Genomic DNA, 14,459 nt, shown 5'->3' with positions numbered 1-14,459 from the left:
TCCCTCCCTCCCTCTCTCTCTCTCTTACTGCCCCCCTTCACCTTCCTTTACCCTCTCTGTCCTTCTTGCCTGGTGCCTGGCTGTCAGGAATTCAGCTCCAGCCCCAGATGAGCATCTTAGCCACACACAGACCACCAGTGCAAGGTTTACAAGGGTCACAAAAACAAAGCACGGGGGATAGACAGGCGTCCTGGACTTATGTTCATTCAGGTGATTGCCTGTTCTGTGACTGAGTGGCAGGAGATTGTCAACCCCTGATTGGTTTTCTCCTTCACAAGAGGGGTGGGCCTCACCTCTGCGGTGGTGGTGACTGACAGGCTGAAGGCTTAAGGGAAGAGCTTCAGTGAGAGCTGTCAGACTCAGAATGCATCCTGTGATAGACCGAATATGTCCTTGTCAGTACTTGTGATGGATACCTGTAAGCTCATTTAAATCCATTTCTTTTCTTAAGTTTGTGTGTTGAATGTAAGCTTTTTGTTTATTTCTACATTTGAGACTGTGTGCTGGCACGTATCCAACTCTAAAACCTATAGCAGGTAACATGTAGCATGTATCCTGTAGCGTCTAACACTATGACAATTTCTCACTGCCACTTGTTACACTCAGGAAGTCTCAGCATAGCTGTGATGCTGCGGACAGCTGCAGGCCTGAGGCTGCCTGCTGTGTGTTAGTGTAGAGAGTGTGGTATTTTAACTCCTGTCTCACTGGTCACAAAGAGGAAGGGCTGTGGCCCCTGAGAGTTGTGCTGCTGAGGCTGCAGTGAATAAAGTGTTTGCTGGGGTTGGGGTTGAACAGATGGGGATCAGCCTTTAAAATAGCATTTTATAATATAGGACCAACAGATAGAAACAAATTGATTAAGCTTGAGAAACCAAGTGCTGTGTCACTATGTCAGGCATCCATTGGTATGACAAACAGAAACTAAATTCAGCCAAAACAGGCTCGACAAGGTCGTAATTTTTCTCTGCCGGTTTCATGTGCAGTTCTCTGAGAGAATATAAAGGAGACACACTACCAGCAAATCCTTACAGAAATACTCATTTGAAAATAAAACACAAAGCAGCAGAGTAGGCTCCTTTTTTAATTGTCCCATTTTACAAATGATTTATTTGACTCCTGTGTCTCCTCTCTCTTGGTAAAAAGCTTTCTGCTCATGGACAGTGTGAGAGAGGAGAGGAGAGCTGATGTTGTGCTCTGGTTGAGTCCTAGCATTGTGATCCAGACCAGCTGGATGCCATTCCCTGTGGGAATCATGAATGTGAAGGTTGTTAAAAGATATGGAGCCCTGGACACAGCGTGGACTTACTGACAGCAGCTGGGAGAAGGGGGAAGGGAGCAGAGAGAGGAAAGAGAGCACTGGGAAAGAGAATAGAAAACTTTGTGGAATTCACAACAGTAGCCTTGAAACGAATGCCTTTGTTTTCAGTTTTGCTGTTAACTTTTCGTTAAAAGTAACTAGTATACATGACTTTAGGCAGGATGTAAGAATATGTATTAATTCACATCAGCAGTGTGCCACTGGTGAAAAGATGTGCATTAATCAAAGTCGAATAGTCTCAACACTCTCTCAACCCGTCATTTCTACAGCGGTTGAAATGTAAATAATTCATGTAAGGGTGCAGACATATTTTATTTTGTCTAGGTTTGTGGACAACACATGAAGCCTGAATGCATATTTTGGCACTTGTATGTTTGGGTTATGATTTTTTCTCTGGTCCCAAGTTCGTCTTTATGTGATGCCCAGAAAAACAGTCTCTTGAGAAGAGGTGCATTCAGTAAACACGGAGAACACAAGTGCACCTTCACTGAGCCTCTCTCTCACTGGTCTCACTCACATCAGGGCAGTCTGAGCTAAGTAGACCACACGGTTAAGGCAACAAGCCTCCTGCTGGGTCAACAGTGAGAGAGCAGTCACACACCTTGCAGCTCGCCAGGGAGCTCATCACACAGGCAGACTTCCCTACACACACACATGTACACGCACACACACAGAGGCTATTAGGAATATGAAGAGGAGGGACTGGAGCGATGGCAATCATGGAAGGTAAAGAGGGAAAATGACAGGACTGAAGGAGAGACAGAGGACAGTCTAAGTGGCTTTGATTTGTTCTCCTGACATATGGATTTATGAAGCTATTAATCACCTGAGAGTCAGCACATGAACCTGCTCTGTAACTGCTGATCATCAGTACATTCATAGATGAGAGCACAAACTTAAAAGAGCAAAAAAAACACTCCAAGAGAATATTGTCAAATGTCACATTTTCGTGTCCAATTTGCTCACTCAGAGGCTGAAGGCTGCACTTTCACACCACCCTGGTGCCATCGCGAATGGAAACATGAACTCCATGGGCCACATGATGGAGATGATGTCATCGCGGCAGGAGCAAAGCGCCCACCATCATATGCACTCACACCCGCACCAGCACCTTCAAGCGCCTCCCCACGCGTACCAGCAGCACCACAGCCACCACCACCACAACCAGGGACACGGCCAGGCTGGACACCACCACCCGCAGGGACACAACCCCCATCACAACTCCCACAACCCCCATCTCCATCCCGGTCACCCGCACCAGACCTCGCCGCACGCTCCAATGCACTCTGCTTCACAGGTAAGCAACGTCCATCGCCAGGACAACAGAAGCTCTTAGATGGTCTGAAGGCAAAGCCACAAGTTCAGTAACACATTAACTATACTGCACAATAAAACCTCTCATACTGTATATGTACCATGACTAAAGCAACGCGATGCTTTAGTAGCATTTGAGCAGCTTAAAAGTCAGCTATTAGTGGTTTAGTAAAGACGTATTGCTGTAATGATGCTTCAAATACACAGTAAGTCAGTGGACAAACACATTTTCTCTTACAGCAGCCACAAAGCCAAGTAGTTTCCTGGCAACCATCTTAAAGGTAATTTTTCCTTTGAGGTTGGTCAGCTACAGGTCAGTGTCAGATGCCCGCCATGGAGGGAGAGGGTCATGAAGAGGCCATAAAATGGGTGTCATAAAATAAAAATCTAAGGACTGTCCTTTGGAAACTATGCTCCACACCCTGCTGCACCGCCAGGCTGCCATTATGTGGCCACCGCATGCTCCAGGTGCAGAAGATGTTTTATACATGCTGGTCCTGATGGTGAGACAGCCTTGGCTAATATAGGCCTGGAACATTTTAGCTGTGAATATGTTTGGTTTAATTTTAATTGAAAGTTTTAAAGTCACAGCATTAAAAAATAAAATGATTTGAGACAGTCTGTCCCGGCTTTGTCTAATGCTCTCTGCAGTGCCAATCATTTTGGGTGAAGGACAGTCCGAGATCAGGATATGCAAGTCACTGTATGTTCTAAAGGCACCATTAAGGCATTAAAACAACACTCTGTATGCACAGCGGCCATTAAAGCCGCTTGTATTTTCCATGGTTCTCATAAAAATGGTAATGATCTGAAGACTGAAAACACTTGACCTTGCCAAGGATATGTCAAGATCTGTCAGTGCATGTTCAGGTTTTAGAAACAAGCCTTTTGACTGTGTCTGGTGGCGTTAGTCTGAGTGGAAGTGGGCGTTGGAAAACTGCCTCCCGACACCTCCTTAACAAGGTGGGCAGGCTGGTGAATCAGCCCAGTCACTCACTCACTCAGTCACTCCTGACACCCACAGCCTGGCTCACAAGGCACGTGGCATGGCCAGATGTTGTTTTTGGGGAAGTTGCCAGACATGGAATAGCTGTAGGAGGTAATGTATGGATGCTTGTTTAGTGGCAACACTAGCAGACAGGTGACTGGCTTTTTTCCAGGCCAGTGTCAGCACAGCTACATGTCTGGTCCGGTGGCAGCAGGTGTCTCATCAAAGAGCTCAGTGATGCTCAGTGATGCTTTTTTTCCTGCATGCTTCAGATGTCACCTGCAACCCAGCAGATGCAGCCCACGCAGACCCTGCAGTCTCCGCCCCCCAGCGGCGGACGGCGCAGGCGAGTGGTGGACGAGGATCCGGACGAACGTCGACGGAAGTTTCTGGAGCGAAACAGGGCGGCAGCAACAAGATGCAGACAGAAGAGAAAAGTGTGGGTGATGTCGTTAGAGAAGAAAGCAGAAGAGCTCACTCAGACCAACATGCAGCTTCAGGTACAAACTCATAAACCTCTGGTCGTAAATCTGCACACAGCACCTGCTCCCACTCTCCACACTCAACATGTGTTTCTAAATCAGTTCCTTACTAAGACCTTTATAGAATATCCTGTTTTACTACCAAGATTGATGAAAGGTGAACTGGTACGATGACTGGTATGGAGTTAAAGCATGAATAGCAGAGCGTGACAAGATTAATTGTATGTTATATAAAAAATAACATCTGGAATTTTGTTCAATAAATGTGTAATTATTTAAATATTATGTTAAACTTATAAATTACCTTAAAGGGAACATCCCAGCATTCAGCACTGCAACATTAAGTTGAGGGACCTACAAGAAATAGATTTAAAAACAAATGGTAAACTTCACATGAGCAGGAGATGAGAGATATCCTGTACCCAGTACCACTCAAGCTCCAAAAGCACTGGATCCTACAATTCCCATAATGCAACTGAATGTTCAACTTTTTCATGAATTCTCAATGCTAATCCAAAATAGAAAAAAAACAATAGTAATAGTCATTGATACACTGATACTTTAAGCCTGTTTTGAATGTGGATTCCTGGGATGTTTTTAATAAATGCCTGTTTGTTTTTCAGAATGAAGTGACCATGCTAAAGAACGAGGTGACCCAACTCAAGCAGCTTCTCCTCACACACAAGGACTGTCCCATCACCACTATGCAGAAAGAGTCCCAAGGTTACCTCAGTGAGTAGCTCAAACATAAACACAGACACACACACATTCGAGAATTTGACCACAAACGCACCTTCATCTGTGTGCCTTAGCTCTAGGGCGCAGATAGCACTGCAGTGGAAATGCTCTGTGATTGTCCTGCCAGAGGAAAGCTATGAACTCTGCAGACCAAACTGTGATGGACACTCAGTAACTGCCAAAACTCTTCGCTCCTATGTGCTGGTATCCAGCTCCCACGCTTGCCGCAGGACTCTTCCTTTGACATATGGGTGTTGCACACTCTGGTAGCCCGCCTGGGCCGGGAGTTAGTCTGAATCCCATATGAGACCTATTTTTCCATCTGACAGCACCTCAGTGCACAGAGGCAGTCGAGACACAACGTGAGAAAGACGTCACAGACTGCAGGTTGGCATCCAGCTTCTCATGGATGCCCCAGGATCTAAATGATTATTGGACTGTGCCTCAGCCGTGCATGACATCAGAGTCCCACCCTTTGATACGGATACAAGTGACATTTCCATGCAATTAGGATAAGGCACCTCCCTGTGTGGCTTTAGCACAGGAAAATAAGTCTCACATCCCCTTTGGCTGAATGGTTCTTTTATACAGGAGAGAGCCAACTCCCAGACTGGGCTGGGAGACTTTCATCGATGAGTCTAGCTTGTGTACAGATGCCACTTTTAGTGTGTCCAAAATCCATCAGGCCTTGTTTACGGAGTTGAGTGATTCACTTTTCCATGTTTGTGTTATCCATTCATGGCCTATTGCAGAGGATAACAGGTGAGAAGTTAGGTGTGAAATTAGTGTATCATTTGTTTGAAATTTATTTTCTGCTAATAAAGCTGTCTATTTACAATAACATGGTTTGGTTTGTGTTCATTTTTACTTTCACATCATAAATTGAAGCCTCTCTGTGCACTTTTGAAATTCCTAGCATTTGCACTTCAACACACTCACACTCTCTTGACATGCTGTCCATCCTCAGTGATGTCTCTGTTGTGTCCTCAGGTCCAGAGAGCAGTCCGGCAGGAAGTCCAGTGCCAGCGTGTTCACAGCAGCAAGTCATTCAGCACAACACCATCACCACCTCCACCACGACTGTAGGGGGCAGCAATGTGCACGGGCAAGCCAACCACCGCACAGACATTAACCCCATCCACTAGGGACAAGAGAGACTATAACCCCCGGCTGTGGCCCCCCGAACTGCCCCCCCCCCCTTGCTCCCCCTGCTTTCTGAGGGTCATCGGCTGCACATGCTGCCCCCTCTCCCTCCATCAAGAAAAACCTCAAAAGGCCTCTGAGGCTGTTCTTTATACAGTAGCTACAGTATGTATTTTTATAGACCAACCCTATTAACACATAAATGTTCTATGGTTTGTCGCCTCTTTTTTAATCTGCTTTTTTTTTGTGCGTAGCAGAAAGCGAGGTTTGCTAATCTCATGTAATGGTACAAAATGGACCATGGTGGTCATGGAACCAGTGGAAAGAGACATAAGCCACAGACCGTCATCTCTATAAGCAGATCTTACATCTCTGTATGCCTAATGGACTGAATAATGAGTCAAATCATTCTCTGTGTCACATGTGGACAGTATGTTGAGTGTATGTGTAGCATGTGTAATCATACAGAAGACTAATAAGTGAGTGGGTTGTTGCTGCCTTTAAGTTGTCTTCTGAAACAAAGTCAACCTTTTGCCATGATGTCCCGAGGACAGGAATATGCAAGCAGGTGTAATGACCCTTTTTCTTTTTCTAGAAATGTATATGACTGTTAACCTTTTCCCTGTCAGAGGTATTCTCAAAGAGTGTTATGATATACAGCATGACAGCGAAAGTACCGTACGATCAAATAGAAGCAATACATCAGAGTATTGATCATCTTCTCTACTGTGTGTCCACATTATGATCAGCATGGCCAAGCCACTCTGGTCCCGAGGACATACGGTGCTGTTACAGCTACAGAACTGTGCACTGTGATACCAGTGAGGCAGCTCGGGAGTTGAAACACACTCCTCCGCTCACCAGGACCAACTGAAGCTTTAATTATTGAGGCCTCTTTTTGTGTGTTGTTTGCGCGTCTGGATCCGCATTTTTGGATTCCAATTCCATATGAATATAACATTTTTGATTGCGTACGTCTGCATAGTTTAGAGTGTGCATGTGAATTATGTATATTATGTGCTTGTATTTTGCCTTCTTTCTCTGCAGAACAAAGTTCAGTGGGTATGTAAAGAAACAAAAAACAAAAAGAGAGCAAGAAAGTGACTGAGCATGATTTTTTTTTTTTTTCATCACACAACTGACAAGTGTTTTGCAGTTTCTAAAGGGGAATAGTTAATGCCTGTGCTTTCCAAAATGTCACAATGTGCCTGAAGATTTCCTAAAATCTTTTGTTGGCTTACTGTAGGCAACAAAACCTTTTTTGATCACCGTAAATGTCGTCACTTTTTCTTCAATACAATCAAGGCATTGATCATAGTTCTTCACTTCTTTTTGTTTTATCGTAGATGTTTGCTGCGCGTTACTGCAGGGCAAAACCAGCTCACCAAGGAGAAAACTAACCCAAAATCTGTTTGACCTCCAACCTCTCCATCATTCTCTTCCTCTCTCTTTCTCAGGCTCCTCTGAATTTCACATTGGCGATGTATGTAGTGATAACAATACAGGCTTTACCTTTTCTATCTCACTGCCAGCCTTGAAACTTAATGCCTTTTCAAGTCAACCATGACTCCTCTTTTCTTTCCCTCTTTCCTCTATGACCGGGAATGTCGATTCATTAGCATGATGACCATAATGCACTGTGTTTTACAGTAGGATGGATGAAATACATTCCACTGACAGGTGGAGTGATCGCAGAGCTGTCTATGCACTTTGTCCTCTGTCATGCCAGAGGGTAGAATAGCCATATTAAGGTCCGAGTAATTCTCAGTGATCCCCACCCCAACCTTTTTCACACACCAGCGAGAAACTTAACTGTGTTTGGCTTTACAGAGAGACTGTGCCTGGCATGCAACACATGTCTATTGAAAAAGGGAACTTAGAGCTTGTATTGTCAGATGAGGCTCAGCTAAGGACCCTTTAATATTTACTTTGTGCCCTTTTTATTCTGGAGGAAAAAACTCAACTCCAGCCCTAATTTTGTCAAAGATGAAGGATGTGAATTGAAAAATGCTTTTTATTCTCATAATGGGTTAATCCAAGTTTTTATTGAGGCATTCGGACTGTTTATGCCACGTCTTCACCGTGGAGTCTGTGTGTGCAGTAATGTATGTGTGTTGTTGAGACGAAGACACCGATTCTCTTGGAAAGGGCTTTGTCGTACCAACCCTTTGAATTGAAGCTTGCCTTATTTTGGTTGTTTTGTAAACCATATATCGATTATTAGACCATTCCAAATTAACCTCTTGCATGTGAAAATATGGTTAACAACCTCACAACGTTTTCAACTGGAATCATTCAGATAATGTTGCTGTTGTAGCGTCTCTACTTCCATTTTTGACAGTGAATCCAGGTTTAGTAAAAGACATTTGTTACTGTAGAGGCAGACAAAAAGGACAGATGGAAGTGCAGTGTAAGTGTGTCTGTGTGGGTTTGTGTGTGAGGTGGAGAACAATGACCACACATTAATTATAACTATTATTTTAAATCTAAAACTATAAATATTGTACATAATGTCATTGATTTCTGTAATCCTGTACATGTAATGCAACCACCTTTCTTTTTGAAGGGAGTAGATGTGTGGTACATGTGTGTAAATAATGTTTGCATAGCACTTGTTGCCTTTTGTTGTATGTCCAGGCTCATTCCAGCGCTTAAATAAATTGTTTATATGTAATGAACTGATGAAATCCATTCTTACCTGCATAACTTTGTACATTTTTGTGTGTCTGTAACAACATTGTCTCCGTTTTGTTTTATTTTGCATTTGTACAGATGTTAAAGTTATCACTGCAGTTACATTACGGTATGAAAAATAAAGCACTTGTTCTGTAACGTACAACTACCTGATATGATTTTACAGCAGTCAGGTCCTGTGTTGATGAGCGAAGCAAAAACAATGATCCAAGAGACATGAAATATTAAACTAATGTTCAAATCAAATGATCGTCAGCATTTTCCGATGCTTGTCCTCAAGACATAACTGCTCATTAAATAGTTAGATGCTTTAAAGGTTTAGAATACTCATTAATTATTGAACCGTCTAGACAGCTTGATAGTTGCCTGATGAAATAACATGGCGGTTAACTTCAGTACACAAACATCTTTGTGGCACTGGGTCAAAATGCCAATTGCAACAGACACACTGCAGCATGTCACTTCAGCTTTATGACAATGAAATAACACACCTTGCTTGGTATTGCTGTAAGTTATGGGCATAGTGCTTTTGCAAAAAGCAAAGGGTCCCTATGCTTTCCTAGGGTGTTGAGTCATTTTACAATGTTTTAAGGACCCTAGTTCAGAAAATCTGACATTTCAACATGTATTTATGAAAGAACATTAAATGCCTGGAGTAATTATGCAGTATTATTGAGTTTGAGTTATGAAAGGGAGTTTCTTTGTAGCACAGTGACCCCTAGTGTACATTTTGCTGACTGACCAGACAAAAAGCAGGTATGAATTGCTGCACAGAATTCAGTTAGAAAAGAGGGAATGGCTGCAAAAATTAATTTCAGTCTTCTCAGAATATCAAAATATTCACCTTTAGTAAAGAAAACTATTTTATTTCAAGTCATTCTCATGTTTTTTCCTTTACATTTGATCTTGAAGCCTGCAGTGACTGATTGCAACACAAGCTTACAGTGCATTTCCCCTTGACAGAATCCCAACAAAGATAAACATGAATGTTTTTCATTGAACTTGAGCCTGATAATCAGACAGCGCTGCCACTTGGCTTTTATTTGATTTTTTACTATTGTTGGTTGAATTCCTTAACATTGGCAGCAATGCAGAAGTCTGAATCAAGGCAAAGTTATTTCATTTGCGGTCCAAAGTCCTGAACCAGATATCACCTCAGATAAAATGCCAAAAAAAAAAAAATCAGCTGCAAAAGATGTCGACCAAACCTGTGAATGTGCTGATTTACATAGGATGTGACAATCAGTCTTTCAAATCAACAATCTCTGATGAAGAGTATGCTCTTTAAGGTATGAGGTGCTTTGATCAGCGGCATTTTAACACTAGAACATCTCATACGAAGCCTTTTGTTGAAAGGAATCTGTCGATCATGTCAAAGGACCTCGCGGGTTGGTCGTAAGGCAGAATGTGTCCCCCTCCCCGGATGACAACCTAAAGAGCAAGAGAGGAGATTTAGAAAAGAAAAAAAAGACTTGAAAACAAACTTGCGTGGAGGATTTCTCATACTGTTGTTGAAAGTCGTGGATCTCTGCTCACCTGGAAAAATTCTTTGACCTGTCTGACATAACCTGCCACCTCTGTATCATAGGGCTGGAGTTTCCAGTGAAAGCGTGGAGCTGTTTTGTACTCAGTGGCGCCAGTCCAGTTGACAGTAGGCAGAAACCTCTCAGTCAGAGGAGCAGCTACAATAACATCCAGCTGTCCACTGTAGATCAAGACCTGGACATAAGGAAACAAGGGAGTTGAGAATAAATAAATCCAAACAACTCTGAATCTATTGTGAAATACAGACAAACTGGAGTGGACAATTATTCTCCATTGCTCACCCTGTAGTTGTCCATAAGAACCCCCAACCAAGGTTTGATGCTCTTCATAACATCCTGCACGAGGTGTTTCTCCACCTCCGAGCCATCGTGGAACGTCAGGTTCCCCACGTGGATGGCGCGTCTCACTGCTGGTAGAGTCACAAACTGGGAGAAGTACTCCTGGTCTTCAGGCTCCTGTGGTGAACACAAATGTATAGTTTAGAGAAGTTCTTGTTCTGAGAAAGTCACATATGCAGCCTTGAGCTTTGTTAGTGTTTCCAAGTACCTGGCATGTCATGTAGTTGAAATAGTTGGTGCAGCCTGTGGCATTTTGGAAGAAGGAGGGATATGGATCTATATCTCCATTAAGCAAGCTGTCAAAAACCTGGAGATAGAAATGTCATCCCAGTCACAATAAGATTTAATACACAACTTTAAAGGGATAGTTCAACATTTTTGAAAATTGGCCCATCGCCATGATCCCCCTAGTAATAGCAGTAGGTTCGTTACCTTTAATTGTTGGTCCAAGCTGCTTTTAGATCGGGGGAGAAGAATACCGAGCGGCGCAGCTACACTACGGAGGCTAATGGAATTTCTTGGTTTTGCTCATCAAACTCAGCAAATACACAACCAAAAAACTCAAAAACGCTGTGGTGGACAAGTTGTGACCTGCACATTCACCACGCTATGAGATAATAGCGGAAAGTTGCGAGATGGAGTTGTTTTAGAGGCAAAGTCGGACTTTACACTCTAGACGGCTGCTCGGCGGAGTGATTTCAAAAGCGCCTGTTTACTGCAGATACGTCCGTATACTACGGCACTGGCTGAGGTGCGCACACTGTGTCCCTCCGACCAGTGGTTCACTGAAGAAAGTAGTTCCGAGTATTTGCTTCACTTCTCTTAACTTTCCGCTATTATCTCATAGCGTGGTAAATGTGCAGGTCACAACTTGTCCACCACAGCGTTTTTGAGTTTTTTGGTTGTGTATTTGCTGAGTTTGATGAGCAAAACCAAGAAATTCCATTAGCCTCCGTAGTGTAGCTGCGCCGCTCGGTATTCTTCTCCCCCGATCTAAAAGCAGCTTGGACCAACAATTAAAGGTAACGAACCTACTGCTATTACTAGGGGGATCATGGCGATGGGCCAATTTTCAAAAATGTTGAACTATCCCTTTAACTGTTTCAGAAAGTTATGATACGGACACTGACATGCATAAAGGACCAGACAGCAGCTCTTACCTTAAAAGCCTCCACCCACTTCTGCTGCTGGATGAGCTCGACCCCGTAGTCCGTCTGTTTTACAACATACTCCTTCTGGTGTTCGTCTATCATGCCTGTCTGGTACAAGAACTCACCATAGCCACCAAGCATCTGCAACGGAAAGGAAGTCAGTGTTATACTTTAGATCAAGCATGAGAAAATGAGGATGAAGTAAAAAATCTGGAGGAATTCATAAATCAAGATGATGTGGTTTGAAGCAAATGACACCACTTCAGTCACGCACCAGTTCTGGGTCACAGAGCCCATCACCGATCGCCATCCCCTTGAAGTTGATTTTCACCTTGGCAGTGGGGTTGTTTTTATGGATGTAATAAGAAACGGCAGGAACATACTTCCCTGCGTAAGACTGTGTGGAGGTAGAGAAAAGTTTACATGGTGACACATTTACAGTAACTCAGGGAGGTCGTCTTAATTATTGGCAGATGATATTATGGCCTTGTTACTTCCTATTTAGACAAAAAGTGTGAAATGTTATTCTTGGTCTATATGAAACTGGTAACTAAGAATAAGATATGGTCATTAGGTATATTTAGAGTCTGTACAAGTTAAAATGTCATTTGTATCATTCTAATACTTTGAAGAAAAGAAACACTTCACCTCTCCAGTTGCATAAAACTCATTGGCCTGATACTCAGGAAACATCTGGAAGAACTGTGTTAGAGCACTTTAAGGAGGAAATAGAGAGAGTCAGTAAACAATGAAACACTACATTTAAAAGGCTCAACTGCAAAAATTACCATGCTAGAGTTGGATGGCGGTGTTTTACCTGTACAGATCTCTGCCAACATCATCCTGATTCTGGGCAAAACCTCTGTCATCGTCTGTGAAGCTGAAACCAGTTCCAACCTGTAGAAATATAAATGAAACAAGCCTTTCCTCAATATCATTCAGCATGTTTGTGCACATAAAAAAAAGGATAAATTACATTTTCATGTAATTGGTTTTGATGTGAGAGTAGAATACATACTGGATTGTCAATGTACAAAACTGAATATCTGGTTGTCCAAGCGTAGTCCCTGAAACCAACTGCAGAGACAGAAAAGGCATGGGTCAGAAAATCCAAATATTGCTCCATCACAGGTTTTATTCAATCTGGATTACAATGTTAACATCTGCTGTTCTTACCAGTCAAGTTCTGATAAACCACATATGGTCCATGTTCCACAAAGAGACCGAACATGGAGGTGCCACCGGGTCCACCCTGCAGCCAGAGCAGGACCGGTGCGTTCTTCTGGCTCGGCTGTTGGACATATCAGTGCAAAGAGAAAGTCTGAGATCTCAGCTCCACCTTGTGGAGACTTAAGTTCATTAACAAAGGTAAAACTGAATTTAACAACACTTTGCACTTTTATAGACATCACTGTTCCTATTGGTGATTTAAATGGCATCAGGTTTAGGATTAAATCAGTTTTGGGTTTATCAGACTGTAGATTTATCAAATGTTCAAATATGTCAAACATCAACAGCGCCTTTTATCACTTTGCAGTCAATCATTAACATTTCAGGCTGAAATTTTACTAGCTGTAATATAATGCAAAAATGTCTGTGGAAGGTATAACACAAGTACTGAATCCAGTAATATGTCGGTCTCAGTTGAATTGCATGATACAAAGTTAATTTATGCTAATAGCATTTGACTATACTACACTGAAATATGAAACACAGGTTATGTTCCTTAAGGTCCTAAAAAAAAAAAAGATGGATATTCATACTTTGTTTTAGACTTTGGTTGTGATTGTGAAATATTCCCCACAAAACAAATCCCTCCATGATAGATGCATTTCTGTGCTGCAGCTGACCAAACACACACGGTGCCGCCGGTATCTTATCACATGTTGACTGAGGCAGCACAGTCAAAACACACCAAGTACAATAAAGCTGCATTCCACAGGAAACAAGTGCAACACTTTCGGCAATCTGTGATATGGAAAGTCCCTTATTGTTGTTGCAAAGAAGAAGTGTGGGCCTACCTTAAGGGCTGGGAAGAACCAAAAGAAGAGGTTGCTGTTGTATTTCTTGTTGACAGTGAAGTACCCAGCATAGCTTTTGACATTGGCACCCGGAAGATCTCCCACCAGACTCAGTTTCCTGGCTGAAAGAGCAAAGACACAAATGTAATAATTGTTGTGATCGATAATTGTGCTAGGCTTTGTAACGTGAGTGCTCCTCTACCTTCATCTATGGCACCCTTCTCCAGGTAGGGAGTGAGGAAGAGAGGAGACCCAGGGTCCACTCCGTTCAGGCCGCTGACCCGGTGAGATTTCCGGCAGAAAAACGACGAGCAGCCCCTCGAGTGAGCAGCAGCGTCCACACAGGCCCACAGTAACAGGAGACACAGAGTCTCCTTCAGCAGCCTGTCATTGTTTACAAAATGCATATCATGATACAAGGCCTGATCAGCGGTGCGTGCATCTTAAAACACTGCGGTCGCTCACATTTCAAAACAGACGCCGCGTAACGGTTTGAAGTAGACACACAAAAAGACATTTAATTTGTTAAAACTCACCTCATGTTCAGTTCAGTGTGGAGATGTGTAAACTTGCTGCTGGTCAACTGTGGACTGACTATGTGCTGCTGTAAAGCGATCACGTGACCCGCTCTGAGTCGATCATGTGGTGTGGAACTTGGATCACGTGACCGTTGTTAGGCAACGGTGAAATGGAGTTTAACCCTCGGCGCGGTCTCACAGGGAGTTCC

At 43.1% G+C, this 14,459-nt stretch overlaps 2 protein-coding genes across 2 annotated transcripts in view; one reads left to right on the top strand and one right to left on the bottom strand.

The window, feature by feature from the left end:
* creb5b (cAMP responsive element binding protein 5b) overlaps positions 1–5,985 on the top strand; it is a gene marked incomplete at its 3' end in the record, with an annotated part of 30,343 nt that extends 24,358 nt beyond the window's left edge. Inside the window, exons 7-10 of the mRNA XM_083989146.1 lie at positions 2,289–2,615; positions 3,893–4,120; positions 4,726–4,834; positions 5,831–5,985. Of these exons, the coding sequence (XP_083845272.1) occupies positions 2,289–2,615; positions 3,893–4,120; positions 4,726–4,834; positions 5,831–5,985 (819 nt within the window). The remainder of the gene's footprint in view (positions 1–2,288; positions 2,616–3,892; positions 4,121–4,725; positions 4,835–5,830) is intronic.
* A 3,453-nt stretch (positions 5,986–9,438) lies between these two features.
* Positions 9,439–14,361, bottom strand: cpvl (carboxypeptidase vitellogenic like). The gene is made up of 13 exons (XM_083988957.1): positions 14,269–14,361; positions 13,935–14,116; positions 13,733–13,854; positions 12,888–13,002; positions 12,730–12,788; positions 12,529–12,608; positions 12,360–12,426; positions 11,986–12,108; positions 11,721–11,852; positions 10,769–10,867; positions 10,504–10,677; positions 10,214–10,396; positions 9,439–10,108 (listed from the first exon to the last, which is right to left on the bottom strand). The coding sequence occupies exons 1-13, from the start codon at positions 14,271–14,273 to the stop codon at positions 10,010–10,012; spliced, it is 1,440 nt and encodes a 479-aa protein (XP_083845083.1). The 5' UTR covers positions 14,274–14,361; the 3' UTR covers positions 9,439–10,009.
* Between the last annotated feature and the right edge of the window lie 98 nt (positions 14,362–14,459).

Source organism: Trachurus trachurus (genome assembly GCF_905171665.1).
Source record: "Trachurus trachurus genome assembly, chromosome: 16".
Lineage (NCBI taxonomy): Eukaryota > Metazoa > Chordata > Actinopteri > Carangiformes > Carangidae > Trachurus > Trachurus trachurus.
This window is presented reverse-complemented; position numbering and strand designations above follow the sequence as displayed.